Source organism: Vicugna pacos, chromosome 6 (assembly GCF_048564905.1).
Source record: "Vicugna pacos chromosome 6, VicPac4, whole genome shotgun sequence".
NCBI lineage: Eukaryota > Metazoa > Chordata > Mammalia > Artiodactyla > Camelidae > Vicugna > Vicugna pacos.
In genome coordinates, this window is record NC_132992.1 from 94304080 (window position 1) to 94328593 (window position 24514).

Here is a 24514-nt window from a genome sequence, read left to right on the forward strand (position 1 = left end):
TAAATTCAATCTAAGTTATATTTAATTTACTTAAACATTTTTTCATATCAAGTTATTTTTCTTGCTGACAAATTTTGCAACAGAAACAACACCTTCTTTGACTTTTGGTAAATAAACCAAGGTACCGTGAGACTGTCGTGCTTGGTGCTGATGACCCTGGATACAGGTCTGTATTAAGCAAACCAACGAGCTTAAGCTTGTCTTCATTAAAAATTAATCCCAGATCACGTGATCCTGAAAATCATTTGGATTTGTTTCTTTTATATTTCTGAGTATTTATATAATCGCTTAATTCCCTTTAAGCCAATTAAATAGAGCTTGTACAAATTAATTTTGGCAGTGCCACACATCTACAACACATACACATATATGGATACACTCAACACACAGATGCCAGAATTCCAAGAATCAGGTACACTAATACAAAACCCATCGGTTACATATTTTATAATAACTATAAATGTGAAAATTGTGAATCACTATGTTGTTCACCTGTAACTTATATATTGTACATCAACTATACTTCAATTACAAAGTAGTTACCAAAAAAACTCATCAGTTACAAAAGAGATTGGATTCAAATTGGATTTCTGGCAGACAGAACAAATCCAGGTCTCCTGTTTAGACGGCTGAACCCTTTTTACCCTTTTTACTAATATATGTGGAGAAGACATTTAGGATTTGTGTCTGTCCTTGGCAAGCCAATTCCAAACTACCTATTCGCCCCATTTGTTTTTTCTTGGGATAAGAGTTACCTTCCTGAAGTTTGCATTTTAGAAAGACGGCCTAGAGCAGCATTCCTGGAGACGTCCAGGCGGAATGTCCGCATCTCAAAGGCGAGGGAGAGAAGAGCCGGCTCCTCCTGGGAGGGTGTCTTCCCCTCAAAGCCAGAATGTTTTCATTAAACTTGTCCCGCCATAATATAGGAATTTTACTTCATCACTTCCAGGGGATCAAACTCAGGTTCAGGAAGGGCTCTTTCCGGAGAGGATGCAGTTTTCCACCAAACTATGTCGTGGTCAGGGTGTAGTGGGCTTTGATGGGCAGCCCCAGGGAGGGAGGTACGGACTCTGAACCCTCCCAAGATGAAGCCTGCAGTCTCTTCCTCTTGGCACCCTCCATCCTGGGTTCGCCTCCCCGCCGCGGCCTCTCCTGGCACGGAAGGGGGTGGGCTTTAGCCCTGGAAGGGGTCCCCTCCAGCCCTTCTGGATGGTGTGAGTGGTCAGGCAGGGGTCTCTGCCGCCGGCCATCCTGAGGCGTGGGCACCGAGGGCAAGTCAAGATCCTGGGTTTGCTCGAGCACTAGGAGCCATAGGGACTGTCTGGGCGGGGAGGGCCACCCCCGCTCCGCGTTGGGGGCCCTCTGTCACTGCCGGTGAGGCATGTGGCCTTCGGGGCTCAAGCCACAGCTACGCAAACACCCGGGACCACTGCACAGCGTCGGAAATCGGATCGCCTGGGGCGGCGCAGGACCTGTCCCCTGCCCCCGCCCCCAGCCCGCTCCCACCCTCGACGGCCCCGACCCTCTGGCGAGTGTCCGCCCCCAGGCGGGTCCCTCTGAGCCCTCGCAGGCCCCGCCCCCGCAGGCCCCGCCCCTCCCCGGCTGCCCTCGGCGTGCTTGGGCGTCTCAGACCCCCGGTTCCGCGGGTCGGTCCCGCCGGGTCCCCTGGGTCACGGGCATGGCGCGCGCGACGGGGCCCGAGCGGCGGGTCCTGGCCGTCTACACCGGCGGTACCATCGGCATGCGGAGCGAGCGTGGCGGTGAGTCCTGAGGGCGCCCGGGGCGCTGGGGGGTGGGACGGGCGTCGTCCTGCTGTCCGGCCTTCCCCAGGCCGCCGGGCCCCCCGCGGTGCTGCGCACCTTGACCCCGCGGCTCGCGGTCAGCGGTCAGCCCGCCCCCGGGTCGCAGCGTCTTCTGGGCGGGGGCGCGCTCCTCTGATGGCCCAGCACCTACAGCCCTGGCACATGGGGCCGGGAGGGACCCCCGAGCACGTCTGACCCCACCCCGGGACAGACAGATGGGCAGGTGTAAAGAGGCTGCGAGGCCCCCTCACTAGGGGCCACGGAGTGACCGGGTCACGGCCCTCACCCACTCCCCGCTGCTCCAAGGCCCTGGGCTCCTAGCCCGGCAGCGCGGCACCTGACTCCTTTGGGAAGTGTTCACACGCATGAGGCGTCTGAGCGGTTTTGGCATTTTCTCTGCCCCATGTCATTGGCCTGATTCAGGTCAGCCAGGCTGTCACTGGTCTGTATGCGGGTGAGGTCCTGGGCGCCAGCACCCAGTTCTATGGGCCACCGGGGCAGGGGTGCCACCAGGGCAGAACATCCCAGGGAGGTACCCAGTCTGGGGAGTCTGGGGCACTGCAGGGGTGGGAAGAGGGCTGGCTGCACACTGAGCATCCGGAATGTTCCAGCATTCCCCGGGAGGGTGGACGGTGGAGCTACCCTCCACAAAGCCTCCTCTCGGTTCTGTTATGTGCGGGGTGCTTCCACCCCCATGGTGGGCCACCACAAATCCTCACCCTCATTCTCGAGCCTCTTTTCCAGTCTGCTGTCCAGGTATTCACTTTCCCTAAGGAGCCTGGTTCTGGTGGGTGCTGGCTCTTCTCCACCCTCCTCCTCCCAGGCTCCCTCCCCAGCCCGGCCTGCTGCCCCTCCCTGCCGCCCCAGGCGGGAGCTCACACTGGGCAGCCCCGCACCTGGCCCTGGAGAGCCCTCCGACTAGAATCCTCTCCTGGTTCCATTCCTGCCCTCCCAGCCCCCTCCCTGCCTGGGAACCAGCTCCGGCTCCTGCCCCTCCCTCCTGCCCCTGCCCTCCGGGTGAGCTGAGAACATTCTCCTTTGCCCTTGGTCCTTGGGCCATATCCCCATCCCTCCCCTCCTGGACATCCGTTTCCACTGAAGCAGCCACTCAGACATCACTGGCACTTTCTCCAACAGCTGCTTCTCTGTCTTCTGTCCCTGTTAATACCACCCCTGACTGTCAATTCACAGGCGGTTCTTGAGGCCCCTCCATGCGGGGCCCAGGACTCAGGCCCGCACAGGGCCCTGTATCGTGGGGCTCAGGCGTGGGGGCGTGGTTTCCACACCCCCTCACACACTTACCCCAGCTCTTCCACCCTGGGCTTCTGGGATCTGTCCTCCGCTGCTGCAGCCCTGCAGGGCTGGGGTGGAGAGGGGAGCCGGCTGCCTCTGTTTGGGCCCGCAGACGCTGTCTGGGGCCCTGTCCCACCCCTTCTGCTGCCCCTCTGGGCTTAGCACTTGGCCAGCTGTGATTCCTGTGATTCTGCTGAGCTCAACACATAGCTCTCAGGGGTCTAGGCTGCAGGGACAGGGTGGAGTCTGACCCTGATTCCCCCTGCCCTGCGTTGAGCCCCCTCCCCATCCCCGCCCTGGGCCCATGGGCTCCCCAAGCAGCTGCGTGGCTCGCTCTCACAGGGACCGCGTTTTCCAAAGAGGCTGCAAACGTCCACATCTGGAGGGTGAACCGGAGGCTTTGACTCTAGAAAGATGGAGTGTGGTGGGGAGCAACTTCCAGTCAGGAAGAGCCTTCTGAGATCCCTAGGGCAGCTCCCCAGGCGGGGGAAGGATTGAGAGGGGGCTATGGGAGAACCAGGCCTGAGGCTCAGAGGTCGGGGGGCGGGAGGCTGTGACCTGCGGACCTCTGCCCTCCCTGGGCCTGGCTGGGGGCCTGGGGGACTCCGACGCTCCATGCCTGGCCTGCCCCAGAGTTCCAGTTGGGACGGGGTGTCAATGATTAACGTGCCCGGCACTGCGGGCGTGGGCTCTGGCCTAGTGACAGTGGTGAGGGGCAGTGAGGAGAGCGGCCACAGCACAGCTGTTTGGATTGTCACTGTTGGGAGCAGTTCCGCACCAGCTGGTAAACACTGGCCTGCGGGGCAGTCAGTGCTGCACGTGTGAGCCCTGCCAAAGGTCAGGGTGGCGGAGAGAGGGTTGGGGGAGGAGGCTCAGGGGAGGCTCTGGCAGCTAGGGACACCCCTCGGCCCATCCCCTCTGAGTTCAGCGAAGCTATCTCTGGTCGAGGGGCAGCGTGAATCCAGACAGCCGACAAGCCGGCCCCTGGCGGGCACAGCAAGGTGGGCAGGGCTCCGGGGCCTGGCTGCTAAAGGTCTAGACACCCGTCCTGAATATGTTGCCACACACGCAAGTTCAACATTTCATAGCCAAACCATAGTGGTTCGAGGGGCACCAGCTGTCCTGGGGACAAACCAGCCCTTACCGGTGAGTGCGTCTGTGTGGCCCAGGGATGAGGTGAGTGAGTCTGTGTGGCTCAGGGACGAGGCTCAGTCCGGGCAGTTTCTGATTTTGTAAGGCCTGAAGCTTGGGGGCCCTTGTTAGTAAAATTAACACAATTTACAGACTCAGAGTCAGATGCGTGTTCCTGGGACATAGAGGTTGCAGGCAGAAGGCCTCGGCTGGACTCTGGAGGGTTACACACAGTCCAGGGAGGGAGCAAGGGCAACTAGGGAACGTATGGGAAGAGCACCAGGGCCTGGACCTCAAGGAGGGCTTCCTGGAGGTGGTGCCCTGAGCTGAGGTGAAGAATCTCTAGGGTGAGAAGCAGAGGACTTCCAGGCAGAGCCAACGGTATGTCCGTGGGTGGAGCGAGTGTGTGCGCTCTGGGAAGTGGGGGAAGAAAAGTGGGCACTTGTGGCCGAGTTGTGGCAGGGCCAGGGCCCCCTGAGCCTCGGTAGGCGGTTGGGGCCGACCCGGAGATGGGGGTGTTACAGAGCCGCTGGGGCTGTCTGGGTGAGAGCAGCAGTTGACCTGGGCTCCAAGGGAGGAAGACATACCATCCAGACAGCAGCCGGCTGCCCGCTCTGGCCGGAGCTCTGGGGCAGCCGCATGCCCGTCCGCCCGTGCCTGGCTTCCCCGAGGGCAGAGCCCGCCCGGCCCAGCACCCCTGTCCTGGCCCTGGCTCCCACCCCTGCTCTGGGCCTGGTCCCCACGCGGAGGCCGGAGCTGGCGTCTACGGAGGCTGACGGCACCCTCCACCCCCCCCGGGACTCTGCCTGCAGTGCTCGTCCCTGGGAGGGGCCTGGCCGCTGTGCTGAGGACGCTGCCTATGTTCCATGACGAGGAGCACGCCCGGGCCCGGGGTCTCCCTGAGGACACCCTGGTGCTGCCGTGAGTAGGGGCTCCCCTGGGGCCCCGGGTGGAGTTGACAGCCAGCGGTTGTCGGGGGAGGGCCATCCCCAGACTGGGTGGCACCTGCCAGGTCCGTGGAACAGGCTGCGGTTTCTCAGTGCGTCCATGCGAGCCATTTGCAGGAGGCTGTCCCGGCATCCTCACATTTTCATGGCTTTAGAGCTGCCCCCTTTCAAAGAAGCCTCAGACTCCTACCACCTTGCGGGGCTGCAGGCCTCCGCCCTGGCCATGCAGGGACCTAAGCCCATGCAGAGAGGCAGGGGTGGCCCCAGGCTCCCCAGCCCCCATGTGAAGGTCCTTCTGTTTCCCAGTTCCTGGCCCAGGCTGCTAGCAGGCTGGTCACCAACCTCCCTCCTGCCCACAGTCGTCCTCCCAGGGCCATCCTGGCTCCCTGCCATGGCCCAGCCCCCTTCTTGGCTGGTTGTGGGAGGGGACCCTGCCCTGGAGCAGTCCGTCCTGGCCTGTCCTTGGCTCCTCCTGGGGACCACGGGCCTTGTTCCTGGGGACTCGGGTGGAGGGGAGGTTGGGATGCCTGGTGGGTGTGCAGAGGCCTTGCACACATCCCAGGGTGCAGGTGCGGGGTCCGGGCTGGGCAGAGCTGCCAGAGGAGGAGGCCACAGACTGGGGGCCTGCCGTTCTGCCTCCCGCAGACCTGCCAGCCCCGGCCAGAGGGTCGTCTACACAGTGCTGGAGTGCCAGCCCCTCTTCGACTCCAGTGACATGACCATCGCTGAGTGGGTTCAGATTGCCCAGACCATCGAGGTAGCTGGGGGGTGTGGGCGCAGCATGGGGGTGGCTAGGAGGTGGGCGGGTCTCACCTCAGCAGCAAGGCTCCCGAGGCCCTTTCTCCCGTGCCAGTGGAGTGGAGGCAGGGCAGCGAGGGCCATGTCCCCTTTTCCGGCGAGGGAAGGGCCCGGACGACTGTCTTGATGTGTTTAAACAGTTAGTTTGTCCCAGTGAGTATCCCAGGCTGAGTGTGCAGTGCGTCCCTGCAGACGGACGAGCTCTGTGCCTGGCCCACCCCTGCTCTGTCCACCCCACGCCCACCCTAAAGCTGCAGCCTTGGTAGATTTGGGGCACAGAAGCCCGGGAAGGTCTCGTGGTTTACAATGTGGCTGCCTTACCTGAGGCCAAAGCCACCCCCTTACCATCAGCTTTTCTCTCTCATCCCCGCTGCACCCCAACCTGCACGAGCCTGGCCCTGTGCTCGAGTTACCTCGACTGCCTCCCAGAGGTGGGGGCTCTCCCACCCCCTCCAGGCCCACTTCCCACCTTCCTCCCTTAAGAAACCCTGTGCCCCAGAGGCTGGTCACACAAGCCTCCCTTCCTGGCAGCTGGGGGCTGGCCCCAGTCACACGCTTGTCTCCTTCTGCCTGGGGGAGAACAGCTTCCTGGGCATCATCCCCTCTCACTGTGATCACCCAGGACAACCTGTGGCCTGGGGCCTGGCCCTTATGTCTCAGAGTGGGGCCACTGGGTGCCAGTGGGCATGTCCAGCCATCCTCTGGGGCAGTCTCCCTGGCTTGTGGCCAGCAGCATCCCCTGGGTGGGGCCTGATCCCAAAGGGTCCTGGGGGCAGGGTCCCGCCACCTGCAGACTCACAAAGGGTCCCTGCAGCCTGGGCGGCCCTGACTGCTCCTGTGCCATGTGTGGCCAGCAGAGGGCGCCCCAGCCCGCCGCTTGGCTCCGCTACCCTGCAGTTCCAGCCTGCCTGGCTTGGCCTTTCAATGGACCATAAGAATTGGTCTCCTCAGGTCCCCTTGGCTCCCAGAACTGTGCCCCCGAAATGACGGCCCAAGCCAGCTGCCCTCTAGGAGGCGGTGGCCGGAGGATGCCTATGCAGAGCTGGCTGGGAGGCCTTCTGGCCGTGCTTGGAGGGACCCTTCCTTGTGTTTGCCTGCCAGCATCCTGGCCGCCTCCCAGCGCTGGCTGCACCTCGTGCCGGTGCTGTTTCCACGCCTGGCCCTCCCACTGGACCGAGAGAGAGGCTGGTGGGCTTGCTCTCCCCGCAGCCCCTGCTGTTCTGGAGGCAGCAGTCACTCTGCAAGGGGCCCTCCTGGAGCACGGAGCTGAGTCCCAGCACAGTCCTCCAGCTGACCAGTGTGCTCGGGAGCCCAGAGTGGGCATCCTGGGGGAGACCTTCCCATCCTCGGGTTAAGACCATCCAGAGACCCCGACCTGAGTTCTTCCGTAGGTGAGGGGTGTCGTGGGGAGACCTCAGGCTCACACGAGGGGTCAGAGAGAGCATGGGGACGGGGATCCCAGGCAGGGGCTCCGTTTCCAGAGGCCCTTACCGGCCACCAGTGACCAGGGGCCCTCTGGCACCTCCTCGAGTCCCTCCAGCTGGGTGTGGGGCCCTTCCTTCCTCTTCTTGGTGGTGGAGGGGACCAGTGTCTGCCCAGGAGGAGGCCAGCAGTGGGGCAGGCTGGACCTGCCTGAGCCTGCCATCTCCTGCAGAGACACTATGCGCAGTACGACGGCTTTGTGGTCATCCACGGCACCGACACCATGGCCTTCGCCGCCTCTGTGCTCTCCTTCGTGCTGGAAAACCTGCAGAAAACCATTATCCTCACTGGTGCCCAGGTAACGTCCCAGGCCCATGTGGGCAGGGCCTCCTGGCGCCGTAGGGCCGGTCAGCACAGCTGCTGGTGCAGGCAGGACCCTGGGCTCTTCCTTAGTCCTGCGGCTCCACGAGGTGGTTCCTGCTTCGCCTGAGCTGGCCGGTGCTGGCAGCGCCTTGGTCCTGCCTGGTGCCAGCCCCGCCACCCTGGGCGCTGGCCCGCAGGCTGCTGTCGGCCTTGTGCAGGGCCTGGCCTTTGACCCTCTCTTCATCTTTCCACTGTGGTTCCCACCGACCTGGGCACATGCCACCCCGTCCCCTCTCACCCTGACCCAGCACAATCCCCAAAGCCAGCAGGTGGAATGTTCTAGAAAACTGCTGGATTTGGGGTGAGGTGGCAGGGGAAGTCTGGACCCCCGTCAGGGCCTGTATCAGAGGCTGCCTTGGAGTCCCCATTGCCTGCAGCTGCAGACATGCAAACCCCACACCACTGGGCCAGCCCCACCTGGGCCCCTGGAAAGCCTTCCCCAGTGCCCAGAGGCTGAGGCCTTTGCATGAGAAGCCAGTGCCCGTGTCCCTTTGAAAAGTTCTGGTAGAGGCTCTGGGAAGTTCTGTTGGGTGCCGACCCAGCAGCCTGCCCTGCTCTGTGCCTGGTCCCCCAGTGGGTGTCACAGCGGGGCTGTCCCCACTCAGGGAAGGCCCGGGGCTCACCACACACACCCAGTTGCTCGGAGCTCGGGTGGAGGGCTCAAGCCAGGCTGACCCTGGCTCTTCCTAGACCCTCCCGAGCCCCTGGGCGCAGGTCACCTTTCTGGCCTCTATCAAGGGACGAAGGGCAGGTCTGGGAGCACGGCCGGCCTCAGGAAGGGTCGTGGTCATGTTTTTCGAACCCTCGCCCTGGCCTGACGGAGCAGCCTCACCCCGGTTACACCCTGGGGGATGCTGAGGCATGGCCTCCTCTCTGGGGCCTTGTGCTGACCGTTGTCTGCTGATCTGCCAGCCCCTCCGCACACCCCACGGCAGTCCAGCCAGTTTCCACCATCCTGGGCAGGGTGGTGGGGAGCTGGGTACTGGTCATTCACCCTGGACATCGGCCCCCATGGTGGACATGGGGGTAGGTCTGTGACTGCTGCTTGGATGCCCTGGATGGGACTTCTGACTGTCACACCCACCCGCCGTCACTCCTTGGCCGCCCTCTGCCTGGCCGTGCCCACGGGTGGGCCTCAGTGCCCTTGGGGCTGGGGAGGTGGGCTGGGCAGCAGTGAGGCCCAATGTGTGCTCCCCCCAGTGAGGGGCATGGCCTCCAGCACTAGGCACTGGGGCCCGCACAGGGAGCAGAGGGGCTGGGCTGGGCCAGGCTGGTCTGGCCAGCAGGAGCTGCCCCCTGAGCGGAGGTCCCTGGAGACCCCCGTCTCCCAGGCCGCCCACGAGCCTGGGCCTGCCCCGCCCCCCTCCTGGACCCCTGCCTGGGCTCCACCGCTGGGTCCCTCCCTGCTGCCTGAGCCTCAGCCCCTCTCCGTGGCCTCTCCCCAGGTGCCCATCCACGCCCTTTGGAACGATGGCCGTGAGAACCTTCTGGGTGCTCTGCTCCTGGCCGGCCAGTACGTGATCCCCGAGGTACCACCCTCCTCCCCTCTGGCCGAGTGGGTGGGCCTGGCCTGTGTCCTGGGTCCAGCGGTGGGTAGGGGCGCCTGCATGCTCCCAAGAACCTGGGGGGGGGCGCGAGGGTGTGGTGCTCAGGTAGGGCCTGCAGGTGAGGGGTCTGGCAGGGTTTAAAGACTCGTCTTTCACCTTGAGAGTGAGAGACACCATCGCCGGAGAAAACAGGGGAGTGGCGAGGACGCCACTGCCTCTCCCGCCCCAGAGAGCGCGCTGCTGCCAGTGGGGCGCTCCTTCCGGACCACGCGTGCGCGTGATGCATGCGCACTTACTTAAGTGAGGTTGCAGACGTGATGTGGCACGTGTTTATTTATGTCGTGTACACGTGTGTGTAAGTTTCCATAAACAGGCTGCGCGGAGCATCGTCTGGGGTGGGCTTTTTCCCTTTTCACCGTCTTTCCGTCACGTGGTGGCCCAGGAAGCCGTTTAGAAGGTCCCCCTCCCGTCGCAGGGGACAGGGAGAGGAGCCGCCCTGGGGACGGGGCTTCGCTGGAGTGCAGCTCAGGTCCTGTCTCCCTGCCGTGGGCCAGGAGCTGCTCCTCCCCAGGGGAGCAGCTCAGAGACGGGCCGCAGGGTAGTGAGGGCTCCAGCTGCGGGCGCTGCCTGGTCCATAAGGAGGAAGCCGCAGGGGGCAGGGGCTCCCCAGCGCTGAGCCACCCTCCCCTCCCACAGGTCTGCCTGTTCTTCCAGAATCAGCTGTTTCGGGGCAACCGAGTGACCAAGGTGGACACGCGCAGGTTCGCAGCCTTCTGCTCCCCCAACCTGCCCCCTCTGGCCATCGTGGGTGCTGACGTCACGAGTGAGTGAGCAGGGCCAGCCGACGAGGGTGCCTGCCCCGGGTCATGTAGGTGTTCAGGGGCTGTGGGTGCTGCGCTGGGATGGGCACTGCCCTGGGCTGTGGAGAAGCCAGAGTGGGGCCGCTGCTCAGAAAGGGTGGGCTGCATGGGCCTCAGAGGTGGGAGGCTCAGCTCAGAGCCAGGGAATCGTGCTCGGTGAGGAGCACGTTTGGGGGATCAGCCTCTCTCTCTCGAGTGTCCCCTCCCAGGCCATGTGGCCCCGGGCCCACTAGCCCCTCTCAGTGACCATCCATGGCTCTGCCACTCACCTTGGTCTCCCTGGGATGTGGTTCCTGTGGTGCAGCCTTGTCCCTGGGAATTCCCGGGGGAAGTCTCTGTCCCCCGGGCCTGGCAGGTAGCCCAGCCCCCATCGTGGGGCTGACCGAGGTCTCCAGTGGGTGGTGGGTACCCCTGGAGAGACCCTTCCACCCTGCACTGGCCCATGCACAGGACCTGCCTCCGGCCTCGTCTGACTCAGTCTGCCCTCGTGGCCATGGGGAGTCACTCCACCCAGGATATCTGCTCTCCTGTGTGTCTCCGGCCCCACGGTGGGCACAGTCAGCCCCTGTGACCCCCACTTGGCACCTGGCCCCCCTCCCCAGGGCAGGCAGGAGGCTCTTTCTGTGATGGACATGTTCGCTGCAGTGGCCCTGCTGTCTCAGCGCCACCCCCACACCTGCCCTGTGTCTCCTCCTGACAGAGCCGGGGGTCCTGGGGCTGGTGTTGCTGGGCCTGGGCATCTGTCCCCTCCCCTCCAGCTGTGAGACCCTGTCCCAGGGACCCTTCTGGGGGGCTCCAGGTCCTGGCAGAGCCCGTCAGGGCCCGTGGGAGCCCAAGGTGTAGTTCTGGGGGCCAGCACGAGAACAGCCCTTTGGGGTCTTCAGGTGCAGCAGGAGACCAGGGGACACAGCGGGACCTGGGGGGGGGGTGGGCTGTGGGCCGCCAGGGCCTTGACCTTTTAGAAGCGCGGCTTCCTGGGATGTCCTCATGGAGGCAGGGACTCTCAGGTTCTCCAGGACCAGGGTGGGAAGGGACTACAGGGCGGGACCTTTCTGGAAGGCGTCAGTGAGGACGGGGAGCGCTGAGGGGCTCTGGCGGGAGGGCCAGAGCTGTCCGTGCAGCCGGCCCTTTCCAGGGTCAGGTGGGGTGGTCATGTAACTTGAAAGCCTCTCGTGCCTTCGGGTCCCAGTAGGACACACGGATGTGGGAATGGTGGCAGGTGGGACCTTCTGCCAGGTGGTAGTGCGGCCATAGCTGGCCAGGGCAGGAGGAGACCACAGGGTGGGAAACTGAGGCATAGAGTGGAAGGACCACGCAGGGCGGTGTTGCGGTCCTGAGCCCTGCCGTCATCCTGGGGGTCTTGCCCTGCACTGACCGCCCCTACTCACACACCCTGCTTGCCCAGTACTCCCGGGGGGGGTGGTTGTAAGGCCTTGAACACATCAATGCATCTAAAGCATGTGTGGCACGCCCAGAGGCCTAGGGTTCTGGGGACCAGGCAGGGGTCCACTTGTTTTATGAAGGCCAGAGCAGTCAGGAGGGCTTCCCAGCAGAGGTGGCACGTGTGCTGGTGCTGGCAGAGGGTGTCAGCTTCCTTCCCGGGGGCCAGCCAGCCGAGGAAGGAGACACTGCTCTGCAGGCCCGCCTCCCCTGTGGGGACTGAGACATGCCTTATCTGGAGCTCAGAGTGGAGCTTCCAGGGATGCAGCCTGCTGGCAGGTGCGGAGGAGTTCCCCCTGGATCCCCAGGCCTCTGCCGGTGCCATGCCCAGGCAGGCCTCGAGGCCCAGAGCATGCCTGTGCAGGCCGGCCCGGCAGCCGGGTGGGTGAGGGGCTGAGGCTGGCCCCCAGGGGAGAGGCCACCCTGGGACCCCTGGCCCACGGCCCCCCAGGGCTGTTCCCCCTGGCCAGGGTGCCTGAGCGGTGTGTGGGAACCTTCAGCCCCGCCCTCCCCAGCTCTGCTGTCAGGCGCCAGGCCAGTTAGGACACCTGGTGTTGAGAAATACCAGGCTCAGCCCAGGGTGTGGCCGGGGGGCCTCTGGAGAGGGGCTACAGGGGCTGCGGGGCCACCTGAGGTCGCGGATGTACCCCCGCCCTCATGGGCAGCTGGCGATGGCACCGCCTCTGGGGCAGTCGGGGGCCCTCTCACCACTTTCTGTTGCATTTTTACTGCCTTCCGTGACGCCTTTACAGGCCAGGGGCTCGGGCTCAGGAGGGGGAGCTGAGCCGGGCGAGGAGGGGTGCGTGGTTGTGTTGGGAACCTGGCCCCTTGGCCTTGCCCTTCCCCGGGTAACCGAGGTGTGTGCAGTCACACAGGCCTCAGGGGACCCAGGTCCCTGGTGCGTGGGTTCGGCCGCATGGCCCTGAAGCCAGTCTGCTGCCTCCTGCAGCACTGACTTCGGGGCAGGGAGCTCTCCTGGCCACCGCGTGCCTCCTGCTGCCCTCTCTCCTCCCTTGGCCTGTCTGCACGGGGACAGCGGTTCCCTGATGTCCCCAGGCCCAGGCAGGAGCACGGGATTCCATGGGCTCTCAGGGGGATGGGCTGGCCATGTGGGGGGCGCAGGCCCTCTTTGTCTCTGAGCCCCTCTGCGGCCGTAACTCCTGGCTGGTGACAGCGCTCCCACCACTGCTGTCTCATCTGCTCGCCCAGCTGGGACACAGGGCCCTAAACTGAAGGGTGCCTCACTGCTGACCTATGCTGAGGCCACCCGCCCCCGAGGCCCATCCCCCAGCACCCCGCAGCTCCACTTGTCCAGCTCCCCGGGTGAGGGCGGCCTGTGTCCAGAACGTCCCTCTGCTTATCGTCACACAAGTGTTTCTCCGGTGGGAATAGCAGGAGGCCCGCAGGCTCATGCCTCCCGCAGGGCTGGGTGGGGGTGGAGAAGCCCTGAGCTGGGGTCCTGGAGCCCCCGCCTCCTCCGGGCTCTGCACCCACCTCTGGGCAGCCTCGGGCAAAGCTCTTTCTCTCTCTTGGCCTCGGTTCCCCTGGGCTGGACCAGGGGGTCCATAGACCCCACGACAGCCTCTGCCCGCTCAAGGCTGCCGAGTGCGAGGGGCTGAGAGCTCCCGGCTCCTGAGGGTCAAAGCCAGGCCCGCTGCCTAGCCCGCTGTCCCCTGCCCAAGAGTGGGACACGAGGGTGGGGAGGCCTCTGGTAGCCAGGCGCCCACAGACTCCTGGGCAGCCTGCCCCTCAGGGCAGCTCTCTGCGTGGTGGGCCCTGACCTCAAGTGATGTCCCCTTTCTACTTTCCATGGGGCCTGGGAGCCACCCTGGGGAGAGGGCTGCACTCACGTTAAGCCTCAGACTTCGGGGTGAATGAAATGGAGGCTTTCTTTCCCCAAGAGGAGGGATCCAGGTAACTCACTCATTCATTGACTCTCTGGGTTGTGACCGTGGGAAGTGCCTAGTCAGAGGTATGTGAGGCCAAGTGGTCAGAGAATGCCGCCCTGACGGCTGCTGGCGTCCAGGACAGCAGCCTGCCGTTCCACAGCTCTGCCACGTCTGCTGTGCTTCCGAGCCTTTGGGCATGCTGTTCCCTCTGCCCGGAATGCCCTTCCTCCACCTCCCCTCTCCCCACACCCGTGCAGCCTGCGAGGCCCAGGCGGCCTCTGTCCTGTCCCTGCAGGGTCCTTTTCCCCTGAAGCCCACGCCCACCATGGAGATGGGCTCAGGCTGGAGGAGGGCCAGGGACCGTGTGAGGGCTTGGGGCTCCGGAGATGCCAGTGGGAGGCCGGGCCAAGTGGCTCAGAGAGGGCTGGTGGAACTGGCTGGGGGGTTGCTGGCAGAGGGCGTGAAGGATCGCCCTCAGTCCCTCTGTCCCTGTGTCCACACAGTCAACCGGGAGCTGGTGCGCAGGGCCGGCGGGAAGGGCCGGCTGATGGTCCACAGCAGCGTGGAGCACGACGTGGGCTTGCTGCGCCTGTACCCTGGGATCCCCGCCCCTCTGGTAGGCCCTCGGCCCCTCCCTTCCTGCCCCTTCATGTCCCCTCCCCGCCCACGAGGCTGAGCCCTACACCCCCTCCCCGGCCTCAGCCAAGGCTTCGGGGCCATCTCACTCATTTGTGACACGGGCTTGTCCCGGTGACGTCCGTGGGCTCAGGACGCCTGGTCTGGCAGTTCCTCTGAGGCCGATGGAGTGAGGCCCCAGTCCCTGCTGCTTCTCGGGGCTGCTCTGGTGGTCCCTCTCAGCCCTTCAGCCACCAGCTGTCCCTGGGGCAGACATAGCACCTGCTTCCGTCCTGCCTTGTGAGTTGGGCTCAGACACTATGCTGCCCGCTGGATAGCGGCTCCCAGGTGAGCGCGGCGCCGGAGCTGAGAGCAGGCTGTGGGCGCTGGGCTCAGAGGCAGTGCCGGGCTGCAGGGAGATGGGGCGGCGGGCACCACAGCTCAGCACGCTGGCCTCAGGGTGTGACCAGCGGGCCCTGCAGCTCCCTCTTCTAGTTGGACAGACGTGGCTTCCCAGGCGCGTCCCCACAGACAGGGTGGCCTGGCCCCACCAGAACCTGGCACCAAGCTGCCCTTAACCCCTGGGCCGTAGTCTATGAACTGGTGCCAGCTCCCCTCCCCAGGCGCTGGGAACAGACGGGGTGGGCTGTCCTCCACACGTCCCTTGGGGCCTCACAGGACAGGCCTTCTGCAGTGTTTGGGGGAGTGAGAGAGGTGACCACGTGCTGTGGGAGGCCAGGTAGGAAGGGCTGGGGCTGTATTGTTCCGGCAAACACAGCCTTAACAGGGCCCGGGACCAGCCCAGAGATGGTCCTGGACACTGTTCTGGGAGCCATGGTGGGGGCCACATGCTCCTGGGACCCCAGCCCCCCACAGACAGGCAGAGGCACGACTGGGCACATGGCCTTCCTGCCGTGGCTGGGGGCCTGTGATGGCCAGAGACCCGCAGAGTGGGAGGCGGGCTGTGGAGGGTGCCGAGGCTGGGTTGCCTGGTCCCCCTGGGTCACAGCAGCCTTGTGAGGACAGCTCCTGGCTGGAGCTGCAATGGGACAGGAAGGGGTGTGTTGGAGGTGTGCCCTGGTGAGGACTGGCCTTGCAGAGGAGAGCTGTCCCAGGAGCTGCTAGACAGGGAGCCCACATGCAGGGTCTCATGAGGTGTAGCAGCCAGAGGCCACTGCATGAGGCCGCCATGTTAAGCGGGGCTGAGATGTACAGGATCTGTCTGGAAAAATCATGCTGGTCTGTGAAGTCTTTCTAGAACATCCTGGAGCTGTCCGGCCCCTGGGGGGTTCACTTAATGGGGGCTAGCGGGCTAGCAGTTGCTCGTCTCCGAGGCTCCTGGGCCGTTGGGACAGGGCCTGCTGGTGGCGAGTTGGCCAGCCGTGGTCCTTGTGTCCAGCCTCCCTGTTCCCTGGGGCCTGCCAGGAACAGGTGTGCTTTCACTTTGGCTTCTACCTGGAGAAACAGAGGGAGCTGATGGCAGTTCTGATGAGGGATGAGGGCTCCGAGGGGGACAGCCAGACAGGCGGACGCTCCTGCCTGCACAGAAGCGTCATCCCCAGGCCAGCGGCTTAGCCTCTGGGCTCCCACCTGTGTAGCAGGTTCAGGGACAGACAGAGCGATTGGCCCTGGGGCCTCTGGGCTGTGCCCACTAGTGCCCACACAGGGCACGGCTGAGCTGGGGAACAGGTGTCCTCACAGGGGCATTTGAGGTGGACCCCAGGCCCCGGCCTCTCTCTTCTGAGTGCAGCCTTGGAACCTTGGGGATGCGCACAGAGCCCCGCATGCATGTTTGGCTGCAAGGCCCTTTCCCCGAAGCATCACCTGTTGTGCGTCAGTCGGGGCAGGGTGGAAGGGCCACGGGGCTGGGAGGAGTGGTGGAGCAGCCCGGACCCTCTGATGGCCCTTTCTCATCTCCAGCGGCTCCCTGCGACCGCCCCTGATGCATTTGCGCAGTGTTTTCATTACTACCTGCCTGTCACGGCCTGAACGCTTCAAAGGGGATGGGGTGTCTCCTTGGGAGGATGTGGTGGGGAGCCTGGCGGGTGGCCCGCTGGTCTCTGTTGCTAGAGCAGGAAGCAGAGGCCTCACGGGCACCTCCCGGCCCCCACAGGTCAGGGCCTTCCTGCAGCCCCCTCTGAAGGGCGTGGTCTTGGAGACCTTCGGCTCAGGGAACGGGCCCACCAAGCCTGACCTGCTTCGGGAGCTGCGGGCGGCGGCTGAGAGAGGCCTGGTCATCGTCAACTGCACCCATTGCCTTCAGGGTGCCGTCACCTCAGACTACTGCGCTGGCGTGGTGGGGGCGGGGCCCCCAGACCTGGAGAGGGAGGGCAGGGGCGGCCTGGGCCGGGACCCCTCGCCCCACTTTCCACCTGTGCCTCCTTCCCCCAGGCCATGGCGGGGGCTGGCACCGTCTCAGGCTTCGACATGACCTCAGAGGCGGCCTTGGCCAAGCTGTCCTATGTGCTGGGCCTGCCGGGGCTGGGCCTGAGCCGCAGGAAGGAGGTGCGTGACCTGGCAGAGGGTGAGGCCATTCCTAGGGGTGTGAGCCTGGGTTTGAAGGAGGGCAGGGATGGTGGGCACCCCCTGCCCATTGCTGGCCCCATGCCCGGGCCTGGCTCGGGCTGCGACTCCCCAAGCTGCTCCCAGGTATCCCCTCCCCACATTTCCCAGGCTGGCCTCAGACTCAGCTGTCCCCGGACCCTTGGGCTGAGCAGAGGCCACTGGGGCCTTGGGACACCCTGAGCTGGAGGACTGGAGGGTAGGACTGGGCTGGTGTGGGAGCCGGGCTGGGATCACACTCAGGCCCAAGGGAGGGAGCTGGATGGAGAAGGTTCAGGCCCAGGGCAGCCCTCACCCTGTGCCTGGGCTGCTGGGCCTGGCCCTGGCAGAGCTGACCTGGTACCCTGTGTACTTGTCCCCAGCTGTTGGTCAGGGACCTTCGGGGGGAGATGACACCGCCTGCAGTGGACGAGCTCTGGTCCTCTGTGCAGGGCAATGCACTGAGCCGCGGGGTTGCCCAGCTCCTCAGTCTGAGCCAGGTACTTACGGTCCAGTGAGGGGTACTGGTGTGGCAGGAGGCCTGGGCGGTGGACCCCTGAGGGACAGGCTAGGTGCTAGCCCCTGCCATGGACATTCTGGTGCAGGAGCAGAAACGCACCAGGCATGGCCTGGCCCTGGGCCCCGGTGGAGGGCTCAAGGCCACAGCAGGGAGGATTTGCAAGGATTGGTGGCCCGGCATGTGGAAAGGGGTGGGGGGTGGGTTTAGAGGAGCCCTTGTGGTGGGTTCACGGTGGACAGAATGTGGCCTGGTCACCCAGTGGTGCAGGGCTGCCTCGTGACAGGGGAGCTCTCAGGCGGCGTGGGTGCCCCGCCCATCCTGGGTGCTAGAGGAAGAGGGGTGTCTGCTTTGGGGTCTCCTAGTCTCTGAACGGCGAGGAGCCCTCCTTCACCTCCTCGACCAAGGTGCCTCGGCCCAGGAAGGGGTCTAGGATTCAAGCTGGGCCAGGCCCACAAGGGGGATCAGGCCTCCCAGTGCCCTCCTCCCCTCACTGCACCAGGCATTTGGGCAAAGCATCCGGACCTAGTGCAGGAGCTGTTGGTCCCCTGCTGCCCTGGGTCACGCTGCCTGCCTGTTTCCCCTGAAGAGTGAGGGTAGGGGCGAGCCTGTCCTGGGGAGCTGTGGTAGGTTAACCTGCTTGCCAGGGGTGGGCAGTGGTCAGGCGCGTGTGGCCTGTCATAAGGGGGAAGCATTGGGCCGTTGGGACTTGAGTGATGCAGGCCGGCCAGCAGCAGTCTTGTGCTCGGGGCTGGCCGCAGTGCCTGGTGGCAGGCTGCCGGCAGGGGTCTCTGATGGGACCCCCAGCCTTCTGGCCTCTTGGGGAGCTCTTAGACAACCCGTGAAATTCCCGGTGCTGGGGCAGGAGGCCCTGCGGGGACTTGTGCAGATGTGGGGAGCAGGCCCTTCCTTCCAGAAAGGGGCCAGGCACCCCTTCCTGACCCCTCCCCACCGCCCCAGGTGGGCGCCTTGTTAGATCTCTCCCCACATCCTCGATGGTGGTGGAGACGCATCGCAGAGGGTGGGTGGCAGGTCACACTGCTGGTGAGGCTGGAGCCTGATCGTGGCTTCATCTCCTGCCTGGAATTTGCTCTGAGGGGTGGGGGTCCTGGGTGGGCCTCAGCGTGGCACTCAGGCTCTTTCTTTTCCCATGCGATCACTTAAGGAGGTGGCTGGACCCCATCCTGGGACCAACTGCCAGTGCGGTGTGGGGGCCAGCAGCATTCCTGTGGTTCCTGGGCCCCACCTGCTTGGCCCACCCTTCCCCCTGCTGCTCCTCGCCCTTCTGACCTGTGAGGGTGCTGAGGACACCAGGAAAAGGCACGGGTCCCAAGGTGTTGCTGCCCCACCCAGGAGGCCGATGCTGTGCGGGACACGCTGGCGCCCAGCCTGGCCTGTGCTGCGGCCCATGCCGGGGACCTGGAGGCCCTGCAGGTGCTTGCGGAGCTGGTGAGCCCCTGCCTACCCTTGGGGATCTGCCCGTGGGTGGGGGCGCTGGCCAGCTCTGGGCAGCACGGCCCTTCCTGGGCCCACTCACCCTGTGCACCCCAGTCCCCCGGGATTTGTGGCCAGCCGCTCAGGCCTCCCTGCAGCCAAGGGAGCACACGGCTGTGCCGGGGCCCCCGCAGGGTGCACCCCGACCCCCCGTCCCTTCCCTGGCCCCGCCTGGCCCTCCCTCAGAGAGTGACGGGCCCCTGCCTCACCCCAGGGAGGTGACCTGAGCCTGGAGGACTTCAGTGGTCGAACTCCGCTGCACGCGGCCGCCCGGAGGGGCCAGACTGGGGTGGTGACCACGCTGCTGCAGAGCGGGGTGGACGTGAACGCACGAGACCAGGACGGCCTTAGCCCGTTGCTGCTGGCCGTGAGGGGCAGGTACTCAGGGGCCGGGCACTGCAGGGCATGTGTGGGCAGGGGAGCTGCGTGGGGCAGGGCCTGGACAGAGCTGCCTCAGAGAGGGCTCTCAGTTTGCCTGTGGCCACACAGCTTCCTCAGACAGAGCTGGGCGGGACCAGGGATGCCTGCCGCCTTGCCTAACCCACCCTCAGCCTGGGCCCTGGGTACTAGCAGTGACCATGCTGAGTGTGAACAGAGCCCACCGTGGGAGGATCGACTCTGGTGGCATAGTCAGGGAGGGCTTCCTGGAGGTGACCTCCTAGCTGAGCCAGGCAGGGACAGCAAGACCTTGGCCTGGAATTTCTAGAAAAGACAAACAGACAAAGCACAAGGGTCTCATGTGTTTCCCACGTCATCCACCTGAGGGACTTGGAGTGGGGCCAAGGGAGAAGCCCCCGGCCCAGCCCTGGAATGGAGCAGGTGCAAAGCAGGTTACATAGTGCCGGACGTCAGCAGGGCTGATCTCTGTTTAGCGCTTGCAGTAGGCCCCAGGGTCCCTCCCCAGGGGGCTCTTGGCCCGCAGGACCCTGGGTTATTTTGAGGGGTTTTGTGAGTCTTATGCAGAGAGGGAGAGAGGCTGTGAGTGTCTAAGCCCTGGTCACCAGACTGTTCGGGTCAAGTCCTGGGCACCTTCCCCATCTCAGAGCCCTGGGGTGGCATAGCACCCTCCTCCCCAGGCTCCCATGAGCATCAAAGGCTTCTCAGGACAGGCCTGGCTGCAGATAGAGGGTGAGGGTGCTGGTGAGACATGCACCCAGGCCACCGCCATCTGGCTGGAGCATCCAGGCCACGTGTCCTTGGGCGTGGGTGGGTGCCTTGGTGAGCTCACCCTGTCCTGGTCCCACCCCCCTCACCCCCAGCTGGTTATCCCAGCACCTCCCCCACCTCCCAAACCGGTCTCCCGGCTCACCCCTCACGGGGCCCTACTGTGCCCTGGAGTGGCACAGAGGTGCTGCCCCACCCTGGAGGCCTCTTGGGGGCTGGGGGTAGGGGCAAGGCCTGGGGGGCCCCACCCTCCCCAGGCTCCCTACAAGTGGGGTGACCATGCAGTTTATGGTATACCCCCAACACCGGGGAAGGCAGGTGCAGTTGTGCTGCAGGTCAGTGTCTGCCCACCAAGACAGCCTGCGCGGCCTCAGGCCTCTGCTCCCTCTGTGCCTCGGCCTTGCCCGAACCCCCTCCCCACTCTGTGAGCCCCTACGGACAGACGCTTACCCCAATGGGGGCTCCAGGCTTGGCTCAGGCCAGGTGCCTCTGGGCACCCTCGGATATCAGGCCCTGCTCTGGGCCAGCCGAACCCCCACGTTTGTCCATCGGGGTCTCATCCCTACCCCTCCACCCCAAGGGCAGAGCATGGGCCTGGTGGCCTCAGTTTCCCCCAATCCAGCCCTGGATGGCAGCCACCCGCTGTGTGTGAGCTGTGGGGCTGGCCAGCTCAGTGTGGAAGCTTCTCCACAGTGGGCTGTCCCCAGGGACCCACAGCTGTGCCTTGGGTCCCTGGGCAGAGGGCTGACTCACTGCCTCTCCATGGGGCCAAGTGAGGGGGACTGAGGGGCTGGGGGTGGCCTGGTCTGGCCCTGTGCGCAGGACACCTTTGCTGGTCCTTCGCTGGCGTCGAGCAAGGGCTGCCTGGGGCAGATGGTCACCACGGGCCTCTCGTGTCAGGCATCAGGATGTCATTGGGCTGCTGCGGGCAGCTGGGGCCTGCCTGTCAACCCAGGACCGGGAGGACTTGGGGACGGAGTTGTGCAGGTGAGGGCCGCAGGCACTCTTGTGCTCCCCGGGGGCGTGAGGCCAAGGCTTGCAGGGAGGGGCAGTCGGCTGGGTGGGGGCTTCAGAGGAGGGAGAGGCCACCCTGTACTCTCGAAGGGTGGAGGTTGTTCTGGGCAGAGAGGACAGTCCAGCAAAGGAGGCAGGGAGGGGCCTGGGGGGGCGCCATGCAGGGGTGGGCGGGAGAGGGGCCTGGGCTGCAGGGAGGCCTGGGGAAGGCCTGGGCTGCATCTGGGAGGTGGTGGGGGGGGAGGGCTTGTCAGGTGTCAGCAGTTCCCATGCTCCCCAGCGGGGTGAGCTCCAGTGTGGTCCCCTGGTGCCGGGCCTGGTCCCCGTCCTGGGGAAAACTGACCACAGGCCAGCGGCTGCCCTGCCCTGGTGCGTGGCAGCAGCCAACAGCCTGGCCCCAGGGCAGGCCTGGGAAGACTTGAAGCCCAGGGCGGTGCCGCACCCAAAGGTCCCCGGGGAGGTGGTGGTGGTGGGCTGGGCAGAAGGCAGGCCCCGGGCTGCCCAGCTCAGCTCCTTCCTCTGTCCCCGGGACCCCTCCCCATGGTGCTGCTAAAACTGTCACTGCCTCCCCTGGGCCCGCTAGCTCCTCTTGTGTCCCCCTGGGGTCTGAGGGCTGGGAAGGAGGGGAGGGACCGGGGCGGCTGTGGAGAAAGGGAGGCAGTGGTAGGGGAGGCCTGTCCCAGAGGCCAGGCTGGGGCACCAGTGGTAGCCAGGCTGGGGGCGGAGGCCTGGAAGTGGCCTGGGCCTGGGTCCCTGAAAGTCTGAGCCCCCAGGTGTGGGGAGTGGGTGACAAGGGTGACGTCTCAGGCTGACTGGCTGGTGTGAGGAGCAGGTGAGCTGCCTGCTCACCAGGGAGAGGGCCTGAAGTTCTGGCCCCGTGTCCCGCCCACAGCGTCTCCCCTACCCCCATGCCTTGGTGTCAGCGGGGCCTCACCTGGTGCCAGGGACCTCCATCCTAGGTATGGAAGGGGTGGGGACACCTCACGGGTCCCAGCCTTAGCTGCCTCTCCCTGGAGTTCAGTGTCCCCTGGGATGAATCCTGCTAGCTGACCGGCCCCGGCTCCCCAGCAAGGACAGGGCTAAGGGGGCTCTCTGATGTGTGTGGGGAGGTGGGGCCCAGGCAGGGAGGGGCCTGCCCACAGCTACTGGTCTTGGCACTGAAGGGGCTTCTGGGGTGACTTGGTTCAGGGCTGTACCCTGGTGAGCTTTGATGTCCCCACCCACAGATAGGGAAACTGGGGCAGAGTGGGGAGGTGACAGGCAGGTCCCACGGGAGTGGCTCGTCCAACCCCACTGCTTGGCTGGATTTGGGAGGCCCTTAGCCTGCCCTTCCGAGCGGCCCAGGGAGCAGGTCTGGGAGGGGCCTGTGGCACCAGGCCCCCTACGCAACACCCTAGAAATGACCCAGCAGCACTGTCACTAAGGCCCCCTTAGGGGGCTGGGGGGTGGCCCTTCCCTCCCCCCAGCCCTGGCCAGTGCACCTGGCATGGACCCCTCCTTGCCCCTTCCCAGGGTGAGGAGTGGGCTCCTCTGAGAGCAGCAGGAGGTGTGGAGGGCCCGATGAGGGCCTGGGAGGACCTCTCTGCCCCCCTCACCTCTCTGGGGCAGGCTGGCCCAGGCCCCCTCCCAGCCCGGACCCCCCAGGCGGCCTGCTGGACCCAGGGCCACACAACCCCCCACCCCGCCCTCCTGTGTGTTCCTCTTTGAACAATGGGGCCACCTCAGACTTTCCTCCTGCCTCCGTGGACCCCACCCAGGGAGACCTGTGTTGTGAAATGTGAAACTGGCGTGCGGCTCGCAGCGGGGGTGTGTGTGCACTTGCGTGTGTGTGCGGTACACCCGTGTGTGTGTGTGTGCTTTCTCGTGCGTGTGCTTTCCTGTGTGCGCCCTTGACCTGAGTCACAGTCACCCCCGCATGGTGAAACCAGGCGCCAGGCCTCCTGCTGGCTTCCAGCGCCTCCTGCATGCCTTCCCCGGTCTCACCGCTGCTGGGTCAGCTGTTTGGGGCTGGTGTTGTAAAGGTGCCCCTGGGCAGATGACGGGCTCCCAGCAGTCCCTGACTGCTCCCCCTCCTCCGCCCCCCTCCCAGGCTGGCATCCAGGGCCGACCTAGAAGGCCTGCGGGCATGGTGGCAGGCGGGGGCCGACCTGAGGCAGCCGGGGTATGATGGGCGCAGCGCCCAGCTCACCGTGAGTGCCCCCAGTGCCCCTGCTGCCCTCTCCAAGGCCTCGTCCTCCCGGAAGCCCTCCCTGACAGCTCCACTGGCTCCCCCTTCCCAAATGCCCGACTCCTGCTCTCCTGGTGTGCTGGAACCACGAGGATAGGGGGTGGGTGCTGTCCCTTTTCCTGTCCCAGGTCCCTCCCAGGGACCAGAGCTTTGGGGACAAGGGGAATGGAGGAGATGTGGGGTCCTTCATGCATGGGCGAGAGGGCATCCTGGTGGCTGGGGATTAGGGGCCAGACTGCTGGTCAGAGTCCCTTAGGCAGCCCCTCCCACGTCCCACCCGCCCCAGGCAGAGGCAGTTGGGAACCTGGACGTGGTGACCTTTCTGCAGAGCCTCCGGCATGGGGCTGGTGTCGAGGCCCTGGGCCCGGTAAGTCTCCCCACGCTCCATGGCTGGACCCTGGCTTGGGGAATGTGTCCAAGGGCAGGTCCTGGGGACAGAGCCGGAGGAGGCTGAGAAGGTCAAACCAGTCAGGTCTGCCCCTCCTGTGGGCGGGGCGTACACTGTCCAGAGCTGCAAAGTGCCCAGAGGGAAGGCTCCCCGGAGGAAGGGCCAACTTCAGACCCGCTGTGTTCTGTCATGTCAGGCTGCTTCATAGCGCACCCAACACAGCACCAGAGGCCCCAGCCATGGCCAAGAAGCTCATGAAGCCTTCAGGGGACCTGCCCACCCTGCACCTCCTCCTCACTGGGACCAGCACCCACTGGGCTGGGTGCTCCCTCCTGCCTCCCAGGCTGGGTAGGCCAGGTCCTGAGCTAACTCCCCATCCCTGCCCCATCAGCTGGCTCTCTGGAACTCTCCAGGCTGGTTGGGTTTGCTCAGGTCCTTTGGTCCCTCTTCTGTGAAAGGCTGGGCCCCACTGACACGTGCCCGGGCTTGTCTGCCCTGCCCCCTTTCAGTACCTGGGCCTCCACTTGTTTTCTGGAGACCTCCCATTTCCAGGAAGTTCTGCCTGGTGTCTAACCTGAAGCTGTCCTGCTGCAGTGCAAGCCATTCCTTCCTGTTGTGACCTGCTGGAGGGATCGCAGTCACCCCACCCCTGGGGCTCTGACTGATGTGTCCACCCCTCCGCCCCCTTCCTCTGTGGAACTGCTTCCCATTCTGTTTCTAAGTTGCAGCCTAAAGGTCTCTGTTGGGTAGACTGGCAATAAAGTCTCTCTGGGGACCATTTGCTCTCCAGATCCCCAAAGCCCGGCTCCAGTGGGTCTGTCTGTGTCCCAGGACTGTGGGGGTGTGTGTGGGGTGTCCGGCCCCAGGCTCTGGGTCAGAGGGCGGTGTCTCCAGCACTCTGGGGGCAAGGGATGCTCTGCTAATCCTTGCGCAGCATGAGTGAGTGTGGATGTGAGCCTGGCTGAGTGGGGGTGGGCGGACTTTCCCTCCTCCAGACAGCCT

General features: G+C 64.7%; 1 protein-coding gene across 1 annotated transcript; it reads left to right on the forward strand.

The window, feature by feature from the left end:
- Positions 1–1678: 1678 nt before the first annotated feature.
- On the forward strand, positions 1679–24304 carry ASPG (asparaginase). The gene is made up of 16 exons (XM_072963837.1): positions 1679–1760; positions 5039–5147; positions 5819–5930; positions 7626–7751; positions 9262–9345; positions 10060–10186; positions 14056–14168; positions 16281–16463; positions 16559–16672; positions 17092–17208; positions 18579–18674; positions 18934–19097; positions 20784–20870; positions 22987–23086; positions 23411–23491; positions 24065–24304. The coding sequence occupies exons 1-16, from the start codon at positions 1679–1681 to the stop codon at positions 24083–24085; spliced, it is 1716 nt and encodes a 571-aa protein (XP_072819938.1). The 3' UTR covers positions 24086–24304.
- The last annotated feature ends 210 nt before the right edge of the window (positions 24305–24514 follow it).

Coding starts and splice junctions, on each gene's coding strand:
- ASPG (XM_072963837.1), top strand. CDS start 1,679: ATGGCGCGCGCGACGGGGCCCGAGCGGCGGGTCCTGGCCGTCTACACC. Junction 16,464..16,558: donor CAGACTACTGCGCTGGCGTG/GTGGGGGCGGGG, acceptor TCCTTCCCCCAG/GCCATGGCGGGGGCTGGCAC. Junction 23,087..23,410: donor GGCGCAGCGCCCAGCTCACC/GTGAGTGCCCCC, acceptor CACCCGCCCCAG/GCAGAGGCAGTTGGGAACCT.